Below are 11,519 nucleotides of genomic sequence, written 5' to 3' on the forward strand. Positions count from 1 at the left end.
TAAAAGGAAGGCTAGCCAAGAAAAGGAAAATTCTGAAGAAAAAGCTAGTCAAGAAAGTGAAATTAGATCCAACAGTGATGAGCAGGAAATCAAAAACACTCAACTTGATGAGAATAAGGAGGGCTCTAAAGTTCCTGATAACTCTAACAATCTCCAACCAGATGTGGATTTGCAGAAGAAGACTAAGAACAATACGAGCATAGCTAATGCTATGGAAAGAGCAAGAAATAAAAAAAGAAATCAGAAAAGGAAGGATGCTAGGAAGTTGAAGACTGTCAAAAACAACAAAATCAAGCATCTTGAAAAGGTTAGTAGCAGGATACAGGACAACAATATGATCAAGGGGACAGGTGGAAAATAGGTGGACACTGAGAACCCTCAAAAGAGTTTGAATGATAATAGCATTGAGATTGAAAATGTTCATAATTCCTCTGAACACACAAAGGACAAGGCTGAGATGCAACAAGTTGAGACTATACAAAACACTCTAGAACCCATCAACCACATTTAAGCAGACTCTATAAGAACCACTGATAAGAGAGGAACCATTAACATTCATCTCAATATAGCAGAGGATGATAGCAAGGATAAAAAAGATGGGCTGGAAGAGTCAGATAAGAAATCAGATACCCCTAATAAACTGATAGAAGCTTTTGCTCCTATTACAAAAGCTAATGTTCAGGCTATTAGCAGGGCATTTGAGGCTGTAACTCAGAAGCATAATCTGTCTCCAAGGGGCAGATCTAGAACCAGAAATATCAAAACTACCAATGGAGATATATCCAGAAGTAGAAGAAGACAAAGAAGCAGTGTAGCTTGACTCCCCATTTTTATAATTGTGTTATTATGATTAATACAATTTCATGGAATATTAGGGGGGTTAAGATCCAAGAAAGATTTTATAAGGCTGATAAAAATTGTCAAAATGAACAAGACTCAATTTATGACTGTTCAAGAACCTTTCATTAATGAATCCAATCTGGAGAAATACAAAAAGAAAGTTGGTTTTCAAAATGCAGTGGCCAACATTAATGGAAAAATATGGTGTTTTTGGGATGACTCTTTGGACTGCTCTATTGTTTCAAACAGCAATCAGTAGCTCACTATGAAGATCAAGCATTTGACCACCTACAAAACCTTCTGGTATACTATAGTTTATGCTAAGACCACTGCCTAGAAGAGAAGAAAGTTATGGCACAAGCTTAAGCATAACTCTGCTCATATTGATGGCCCTTGGGATGTACTAGGAGACTTCAATGTGATCCTATCTCCTAGTGAGAAGAGAGGTGGCATACCACATAGGATGGGTCAAAGTATGGATTTCATCTCATGCTTGGATGATTGTGGATTAGTTGATGCAGGATACAGTGGAAACACTTTCACTTGGACTAATGGAAGGAAAAGAGGCAACATGATCTGTAAAAGACTTGACAGAGTTCTATACAATGAGGAGTGGAATGACAATATGGGGGATAGCATGGTTAAGCACATGGCAAGGACAGGTTCAGATCATAATCTTATTATATTTAACTGCAAAGAAGTTACTAATAATTTTGTGAGTTATTTCAGGTTCTTGAATTTTTGGACATTGCAACCATATTTTCAACAACTAGTTTAGAACTCATGGATAGAAGAAGTACAGGGCAATGCAATGTGGATTCTGCAAAAAAAACTGAAAAAACTCTCCAAAGTCTTAACTCATTGGTCCAAAGAAGTCATTGGAAATGTCTTTGAGAAAGTCAAGCAATATGAACAACTTATTCTTGAACTTGAGCACAAGATGGACAGTGATGACTCTGAGAAAAACAGGCAGGATCTTAACAGAGTTAATGCTGAGTACATTAGATAGTCTAGCATACAAGAAAATTTGCTACAACAAAAGGCCAACATTCAATGTAATGAAGAGGGAGATGCCTGTACAAAGTATTTTTTTCAGCACTATCAAACACAAGAGAAGGAGAGTTGCTTTACATATAATTAAAAACTCTGATGGGAACTGGATCGAAGGTAATGAGGCCATTGGAGATGCAACAGTCCAATACTTTGAAGGTACGTTCACTGAGACTGCACAAATTCCTGATTATGGGGTTCTACATCACATTGAGAAGATTATCAATGAAGAAGATAATCAGAATCTTAACAGATTCCCAGAAGAAGAAGAAATAAAAAATGCAATCATGGATCTCAGTCCTAACTGTGCTGCAGGGCCAGATGGCTTTAATGGTTTCTTTTTCCAGAAATGCTGGGACATCATTAAGGATGAGCTGATCAACTTTGTGCAGAGTTTCTACTGTGGTAAAAGGTTAATAAAGTATTTTACTCATGCTTGTTTAATTTTTATTCCTAAAGTAGATGAACCTGCTAGTTTTTCTCAATTAAGGCCTATTAGCTTAACTAATTTCTCTAATAAAATTATCTCCAAAATTATGGCTACTAGACACAATGTTTTGTTACCCAAATTAGTGTCAGAAAATCAGACTGGGTTTATCAGTGGAAGACTCATCACTGAGAATATTCTACTTACCCAGGAGATTGTGCATGACATAAATAAAGGTAATAATTCTAATTTGGTTTTCAAATTGGACATGGAAAAAGCATATGATAGAGTTTCTTGGCTCTGCATCATTTTTATTCTTAGAAACTTTGGCTTCTCTGAATTCTTTATCGACTTAGTTTGGAGACTTCTATCAGATGTATGGTACTCTATTATAATCAATGGTGAGAGGAAAGGATTTTTTCACTCCACTAGAGGTCTTAAATAGGGTGACCCTCTTTCTCCTTTGCTTTTCATTTTAACTGTTGAACTTCTTACTAAGTTGCTCAATAAGATTCATGATAAGAACAGATACATTGGCTATAGTATGAATGCTATGGGACCAAGAATAAACCACTTGGCATATGCTAATGGTGTAATTCTCTTCACTTCCTGGGATAAGTATTCTCTCAAGATTATTCTGAGACAACTGAATTGATATGAGGAGGTCTCTGGACAAAAGATAAACAAGGAAAAGATCATGTACCTAACTACCTCTCATGCCTCTATTGGTACTCATAGGAGAATTAGGAGAATGACAGGTTTTAAATCAGGTACATTTCCTTTCACTTATCTTGGGTGCCCCATTTACACTGGTAGGAAGAAAATTTCGTACTTCACAGATATTACTTCTAATTTTTTTAAAAGAATTGGTAGCTGGCAAGGCAACCTCTTGTCTCATGGGGGCAAAGCAGTGATCATCCAACAGGTATTGTAGTCCCAAACTCTTCATCTATTGGGTGCCTTATCTCCCCCCCCCCCCCCCCAAAAAAAAATCTGTTTTAAAGCAAATTGAAAAATACCTTGACAATTTTTTCTAGGGACAGAACGAAGGTAAAAATAAGTACCATTGGAGTGCTTGGAAGAATCTTTGTTATCCCAAAGAAGAAGAAGGCCTGGGTTTTAAATCTCTTGCTGATATTCAAAGTTCTTTTATTCTGAAAAGATAGTGGAGATTTAGAACTCAAAAGAGTTTATGGGCTGATTTTCTGAGATCCAAGTACTGCATTAGAGTCAATTTTATTGTTAGAAGTTGGAGCTCTAGTCAATCTCAAAGTTGGAAAGAGCTTATTAATTGTAGAAGAATTTTTGAACCTTACATGTTGTGGAAAATCAACTTTGGGTCCTCTCTCTTCTGGTGGGATAACTGGATTGGTCTAGGGCCCCTTGACTTAAGGCTTGAACCTGGACCAAGACCAGGAAACACTTTAGTCGAGGAGTTTATTTTTTATGGTAACTGGATTTCCAGTAAATTGGAGAATACTGTTCGCCCTAATCTGCAACACACTATAGAAAGTATCAAGATTGCTGACCAAAACTCTCTTGATTCCTACATTTGGACCCACAATAGTGATGTAAATTTCACTTGTTCTTCTGCCAGAGAGATTACTAGACAAAGGAAGAACAAAAATGATTCTTACAGTAATCTCTGGCATAAAGGAATGCCTTTCAAAGTGGCTTTTTTGAATTGGAGAATTCTCAAAAGAAAACTCCCATTTGATGACATTCTCCCCAAGTTTAGCCAACAGGTTGTGTCTAGATGCAACTGTTGTAACTAGCCTCAAACTGAAACCATGAATCATGTCTTTGTTGAAGGTGATATCGCTAAGAAAATATGGAGTTTCTTTGCTAACCCTCTTGCAGTTAAGCTTCATTATGGGAGTATTAGACAGGTAATATGGACTTGGTGGGCTTATGATAGCTCTAATGCTTTGCACAAAACTCTTCGTAAAATTCCCCCAATGTATATTACCTGGGAACTTTGGAAGAGGAGAGGAGCCAGTAGGTATGGACAAAAAGCATATTCATTATATAGAATAGTAAACCAGATTAACTTTCATATTAAAATATTATTATATAGACATTTTACACAGATTAACCTTCACTTGTCTTGGAAAGATATTTGTGTCATTGCAGATGTATATTCTGCTCCAATCAGTACCTTTCCAGTATATTGGGAGAAACCACAACCAAATCAGTACAAAATCAATACAGATGGAAGCTCTGTGAGTGAACTGAAGAAAGCAGGAGCAGGAGGTATCATCAGGAACCATGAAGGCAAAATGATTCTTGGATTTTCAGAGTCACTTGAATATTGTAGCAACAATATGGCAGAAATCAAAGCTGCACTTTTGGGTTTGCAATACAGTTCAAATCTAGACTTGCACAATATCATTCTAGAAATGGACTCAAAACTCATGGTGGATATGATCAAAGGAATCAGCAAAGCTTCTTGGAGATTTCAGAACATGATTGAAGAAATTCAAGAATGGCTCAACAAGCTAGGAGGCACTGTACAACACTACTATAGGGAGGCTAACACAGTAGCAGATATTCTGTCAAAGCAAGGCTCTATTAAGGACATGAATTGTGCTATTCAAAACCCACAAAACTTACCTAAGGATGCAATTGGTCCATATAGACTTGATAAGAGTGGAATGGCCAACTTCAGAATTAGGAAAAAGAAAGCTGGTATAGGCTAAGTAGATTGGAACAAATGATGAATCTGTTATTTCTCAGATTCAACATTTGTTCAAAATCTCTTTTGTAAGCTTATTGGTGTAGGAGGAGACCCCTCTTGAGCAAGAATGGTATGTCATTCTATGCTGGATAGTTACCATGTAATTATCCCCTTTTTTGGAAATAATATAAACTAACTTTATAAAAAAATATATATATATATAAGTTTTCATGTGAAAACCCTGCATGTGGATTTTTTTTCCATCACATGAAATAAGTTAAGCGCAAGTATAAAGGATTTTATTAGTCAATGAATTAAATTGTCAGTAATTTAATTTAATTTAATTGATTGGTGTATTTAATCTTCACATGGGGAGTTAAATAAGATTTAATGAAAGATTTCAAAATTGAACTGAGGAATGCAATTACAAATTTTTAGTGGAATAATTTGTAATTTGTTATGGTAGAATTAATTCAGATATTTCGAATTAATTTCATAATAGGAAGCCTCGTAGTTAAATTTTGTGGTCCTTGTTGTACCCGAAAAAAAAAAGCATTAAATGGAATCCTATTTCTTAGTGGAAAAGGAAGACCTAGCAGGTTTGGAAAAAAGGTGTAAACCCTAAAACCTGTAGTTATAAAATGGTCTTATTCCATAAGGAGGTGATGGCCATTACAAGTTTCTACACATTTTCCATAGAAATTTGTCGGGTTACACAGTAGAAGACTGTGGAACTGAAAGATGAACGCATGGATAGCTTTTGTTCGTGCTTAAAGGCTAGATACGTGGTAGCATTTGCACTTCAAGAGATAAGTATCAATTTTATGTTTGATTAAGATTTTGATTATGTGTTGTCTATGTTATATGCAAATTCGATCCTGACTATTTGCTTACGCTATTTATGCCTGTATTCCATCATCTGAAAGGTAACCCTTTTGCCAGTTTCTTGTGAATCTTCCTAAAATTCTTCTAACGATGACTAGACGACTGTAGGAATTTCAAAAACTGTCTTTAATGTCCAAATAGCTCTCAGAAATGGGAAGGTATACATCATTATCTTCCTTCCTGCAATTAATCTGAAAGAACCATAGAGATTATGAGAGGTAAATAGTACTTATCCACCTTGAATGTTTATATCAAATCGAACGAGAACACATCTCATAATTCCTTAAGTGAGAAGTTATATTAATGAATCTAAGGTAAATGTGTGCATAAAACACGTATTTTGAATTCATTAGTTTGATGTAAATACCGATATAATAATTTTTTCTCCTATGACTCTTTGGAACAATCGGTGAAAACGCACGAATAGACAAATTTAGGACCCCTATTTAAAGAAAAGCCAACATTAATAAATATCTTAAAATTTAACTACTTCAAGATCCACTTTATTTCTGATAGACCTTACAATATCCATGCTTTAATTGGGAATACCGGTTGTATTAAGCAATCGCTCGTGACGCTCCACCATTTCTAATAGCAAATTGAGTTCAAAATCACATCAAGAAGATAAAAAACACTTACCCATTTTTTAACAGAAGTTAGATTTGGTAGTTCAAACTTCAGACATACAGGTCTGAATTTTGGAACTGTCACCCAAAAAAAAAAAAATCTAAAATTTGTTTGCTTCCAAATTATCTAGAATTTGACTTTGACAAGCCTACTTCAAATTCGTATTTCTGATATTTTTAACTTGAATCTCAACTTTTTCACTTCAGTCATAGGTCTGAAGTCGATTTTGAATTAGCAATACTTACACATATTTATAAACTTGGACTATGCCTTAAATAGGGCTCTTAAAATCGGCTATTTGTGCATTTGAGTCGTATTGGACTTAGCATTGACATATGGTCTAGTGTCAAATTGGTATGGTTAAATATAAGGCCATCGTAAAAGTTTCAAATTTTCAGATATAAATCCCAAATCTGAAATTCGAAACGTTTAAAATTTAAATCTGCCGAAACCTAACCCAAATAAAAAATTAAAGAAATTCATATTTCAATTTTGCCTAAACTATGCCGACCCAGCGACAAAAAAATAAATAAATAAATAAATCATTATTCATAATGTTATTAGTACCACATTTATATGAGTAACATTTTTAAATGATAATTCGTGTGAATAGAGTTATAAAAAGACCAATTCAAAGATTGACTCGTGTATATGTTTTCTCCGCTGACCAATTCTCGAATCTTTAGTTAACTTCTATGGTTATTTTTAAAATAAATTATTGACATTGGGACTTGTTTGGATTCAGCGAAATCGAAATGCCGCAGACAACCCTTAACCTTTCTCTTCTGCCTGTTTGCTAATATTTGGTCAAACTATTGTTTGCCAAACTTTCAAAAGGAAACTTCTTCCACAAAATATATTGGTTCACAAGGATAAAAGTTTGCTACTATGACAAATTTTCCACTGGGTGAAAAGCATTCTCGCATTCTAATTTACTTAAAATATTAAATTCATCCTCCAACTTTAAATAATAAATAGAATATTCTCTTCCGCTTATATCTCAATTGAGTTTTTAAATGCATACTTTACCCTTATACTATCATATTATGACCTATTTTTAAATAACTTTTTCATACCATGTTATTATTTTCCCCTTTTCATTCTATGCAGATGTAAGAATAGAGCAAATAAATCTTGTTTTCGAAGTTTAGTAACTGAGCATAAGTAATGTCATTGACTAATGAAAAACATATTTCGTGTTAATAACTTTGTTCTTGAGAATAAATGTACATAGTTGTATATATAAAATTATCATATTTCTGACGCTAGATGTCGATGAAAGTTAGAAATAACAAAATTGTTACCTCCCCCATCCAGCCTTTTAGTTAGCAAATCAATTTTTCTTTTTTTAAGCAAGGCACATAGAAAACTAAAATCTCATTGGTTGTTGTTAGACACAATGGCTGCTACCAGAAGCGGTATAATTCTTAAGAAAGAATGAATTGTTTACACACTCGAGTTTTGGCACTAGTCTTTGCACATGTTTAATCTCACCCACCCATTGATAATAGAATAATGTGTGGCATAGTTGAGGAGTCACATTCTAACACGGGGTCAACCCACAAGGGCAAGTCCATTTGCAATATACTTAATGAAACTTTAGCAAAGGCAAGTGGGATAAATTGACGAAACTAACAGGAAAAAGAGGGGAAAAAAGAAGGAAAAGAGAAACGAAAACAAATACTGTAATAGAAGGTTGGTGCACAACCTTGATCTTTTAGACCTATATAAGTACCCCAGAGAGTCAGACAAATGAACAAACTTCAGTCAGCAGTTGGTTTTCCATTCTAAGCAAACAAAAAACTTTGTACTCCACGACCACGAGAATGGGTAGCCTTTCACTTGAAACGGTACGCACTGTTCGTGTTACATGCCCAAATTAACATCTTCCGATACAATTACAAACAGCTCACTTTGTTTCGCACCAAAAGCTATTTTTTGCAAAATTTACTTGTCCTCTTCGAAAGGTTTTATGAAATTATCTACAATTGATAGCTATTATTTGTGATCTATAGTCTTCTAATACCTAAAACAAAAATATAATTATTGCTAGTTGCCAGAATCAAAATTGTTGAATTGTATGATCTGCACATTTAAAAGTTTATGTTATTAGACAAATGTCGTTTTTATTTTACTTAATTTTATCTTAAACTGGATGACAGGACTTTGAGCCATCGGCCATAACACCCAGAGGTTTAGCGCCACACCGTTTGTTTTCAAATGGCGATTACAAGAGACAGAAGGTGGAGCCAGCTGCAGGTCCAAGGAAGAACTTGCAACTTGCTGTCATGGAGCCCGGCTTGCAGACTGATGGTCCTTCCTTGGACACTATTTTAGTCAATTATATAGACACACTTACCCAACGAGTCAATTTTCATTTAGGTAATTTTTTTTCTTAATGCCTTCACTCTTTGCCACCAATTACCCACTCAATGAGATGACTAAATCAACTCTTTTCGTCTTATTTTTCTCAGGTTATCCGGTGAACATATGCTATGAGCACTATGCAAACTTAGCACCACTTTTGCAATTTCACCTAAATAATTGTGGTGATCCTTTCATCCAGAACACTGTGGATTTCCATTCAAAAGACTTCGAAATGGCTGTTTTAGATTGGTTTGCACAACTATGGGAAATTGAAAAGGATCAATATTGGGGTTATGTTACAAATGGTGGCACTGAAGGCAATCTCCATGGCATTTTGTTAGGGTAAGTTTTAGTACTATATTGTTTGGCTAAACAAAAATTCTGAGAAGTTGTTATGACAAAGAAAGTATAATAAAATAAATTATATTGTTTCAGTAATCTTAAATTTCTTAACATTATTTATGCAGGAGAGAGCTACTTCCTAATGGAATATTATATGCGTCAAAAGACTCTCACTACTCAATCCCTAAAGCTGCAAGAATGTACAGAATGGACTTGGAAACAATCAGCACATCAATAAATGGGGAGATGGATTATTCAGATCTAAGAAAAAAGTTACTTCAAAATAAGGACAAGCCAGCAATTATAAATGTGACAATCGGTATATATTTATTCCAACCTCTATCCTTTTTCTTTTTCAATATTTTTTCTGTTATGTACTTAGTCCTCTTACAACTTTTCCCTTACTTGTTTAGGAACTACCTTCAAAGGAGCTGTTGATGACGTTGATATTATTCTTCAAATACTCAAAGATTGTGGCTATTCACATGATATGTTTTACATCCACTGTGATGCAGCACTATGTGGGCTTATGGTCCCCTTTATAAACAATGTGAGGTTTCGTTTCTTACTAAACTAATTCTAACTCTTGGTTAATTTTCAGAACGACATTCTAATAATTTTTTATTTAATTTGAACAGATGATTAGTTTCAAGAAGCCAATTGGAAGTGTTACAATTTCTGGTCACAAGTTCTTAGGATGCCCAATGCCTTGTGGTGTCCAAATAACAAGAAAAAGCTACATCAATAATCTCTCGAGAAATGTGGAGTACATTGCTTCAGTGGACGCCACTATTTCTGGTAGTCGTAATGGTTTAACTCCAATTTTCTTATGGTATAGTTTGAGTGCTAAAGGTCAAATTGGCCTGCAAAATGATGTTAAAAGATGCATGGATAATGCCAGATATTTGAAAGACCGTCTACAGCAAGCAGGGATAAGTGTCATGCTAAATGAGCTTAGCATCATAGTTGTACTTGAAAGGCCTCGTGAACATGAATTTGTCCGTCGTTGGCAACTTTCATGCGTCAAAGATATGGCACATATTATTGTTATGCCAGGCATCACCCGAGAAACGCTTGACAATTTCATCACTGATCTAGTAGAACAAAGAAAACTATGGTACCAAGACGGAAAAGTCGTGCTTCCTTGTGTTGCAGATGATATTGGTACTCAAAATTGTGCATGCTCTTATCATAAGAGTGACTACATTAGTCCTTAGAAGGCTAAGAAGACAAGAGAGATCCCATTTATTAATTCTTATGACTTCATTTGTATTTTCCACATTGAAAGTGAATTGTATACCTGATTGTACTACTGGACAAGATAAATGAAACATTTTTTGATTAAAAAAATTTAACACTCTTTTATGATCTTTGTGTAGCACTAACTTACTGTTAATTTGTGATTAAAACAAGATTATACATTATGGGAACTGAGGTGCACATACATACATACATATGTACATGCATACACATGTACACATACGTGTGCATGTGTATATACCTTGTTGGAATAGTTGAGTACTTGATTGGTGCAATAAAGCATTTATTCTTGAGGCAAGAGAAAAGTCGTTCAACTTGATTTAGCTTGGGTAAAATAGTTCTGATAAAGACTTACTTAAATTTAGAGGAAAAAGTCCAAAATCTATATTATATTAAAAGCACGAACTCCCTAATTTGAAAGTTAAATTATCAAAATATCCTTTAAAAATTTAATTATCCTCTTTATTTAACAGAAAGTGCCACGCAAAAAACAGAGCTTTAACCAACGTATCCTAACCATTATGAAGAGAAGCCACCGCTTCATAAATACACTATTTTGAAGTTTCATATGGTAGACAACTACTCTTCTGTGCCTCTTATTGACATTTTCTGGTTCGTTCTTCCGCATCCGGAATCTGGTAATTTTTTTTTCTCTTCCCACCATTTTTAGTTTATTGTTCACGAATAACGAAATTAATAGGGAAAAAAAGGAAACGTTTTATTGCGTTTTAGAGAACGGTTATCTAGAGTCAAAGGGAAGAACAGGTGTACAAAACGAAATAACGTAGCAAGACACGATAGATTAATGAAATTTAAACTGAGCAAATTTTATGGCTTTAGTGTATTAAGAGTGAGTCTATAATCCATTATAAATATTTCACTTGGATCTTTCTCGTGGTTTAACTTTTCTGTTAAGTTAAACATAATGCGCTAACAATTATGTTACCTACGCTATCTGTGCTTGATAAATATCTCTAGAAGTTTTAGAACCGTCCTCCTATAAATGTCCTTATTCAGAAGTTATTTTTATGTCAAACGTATTAG

The 11,519-nt window shown here is 34.6% G+C and overlaps 3 protein-coding genes across 3 annotated transcripts; all 3 read left to right on the forward strand.

The window, feature by feature from the left end:
* The first annotated feature begins 1,315 nt into the window (after positions 1 to 1,315).
* Positions 1,316 to 1,849, forward strand: LOC132637321 (uncharacterized). The gene is made up of 2 exons (XM_060354431.1): positions 1,316 to 1,555; positions 1,619 to 1,849. Exons 1-2 carry the CDS (start codon positions 1,316 to 1,318, stop codon positions 1,847 to 1,849), a joined length of 471 nt encoding a protein of 156 aa, XP_060210414.1.
* Positions 1,850 to 1,898: 49 nt separating this feature from the next.
* On the forward strand, positions 1,899 to 4,092 carry LOC132637323 (uncharacterized). The gene is made up of 4 exons (XM_060354432.1): positions 1,899 to 2,693; positions 2,817 to 2,909; positions 2,982 to 3,242; positions 3,484 to 4,092. Exons 1-4 carry the CDS (start codon positions 1,899 to 1,901, stop codon positions 4,090 to 4,092), a joined length of 1,758 nt encoding a protein of 585 aa, XP_060210415.1.
* Positions 4,093 to 8,199: 4,107 nt separating this feature from the next.
* LOC132638305 (histidine decarboxylase-like) lies at positions 8,200 to 10,558 on the forward strand. Its single transcript, XM_060355243.1, has 6 exons — positions 8,200 to 8,356; positions 8,669 to 8,888; positions 8,981 to 9,215; positions 9,341 to 9,534; positions 9,629 to 9,765; positions 9,854 to 10,558. The coding sequence occupies exons 1-6, from the start codon at positions 8,333 to 8,335 to the stop codon at positions 10,430 to 10,432; spliced, it is 1,389 nt and encodes a 462-aa protein (XP_060211226.1). The 5' UTR covers positions 8,200 to 8,332; the 3' UTR covers positions 10,433 to 10,558.
* Positions 10,559 to 11,519: the final 961 nt, after the last annotated feature.

This window comes from Lycium barbarum, chromosome 4, assembly GCF_019175385.1.
Source record: "Lycium barbarum isolate Lr01 chromosome 4, ASM1917538v2, whole genome shotgun sequence".
Classification (NCBI taxonomy): domain Eukaryota; kingdom Viridiplantae; phylum Streptophyta; class Magnoliopsida; order Solanales; family Solanaceae; genus Lycium; species Lycium barbarum.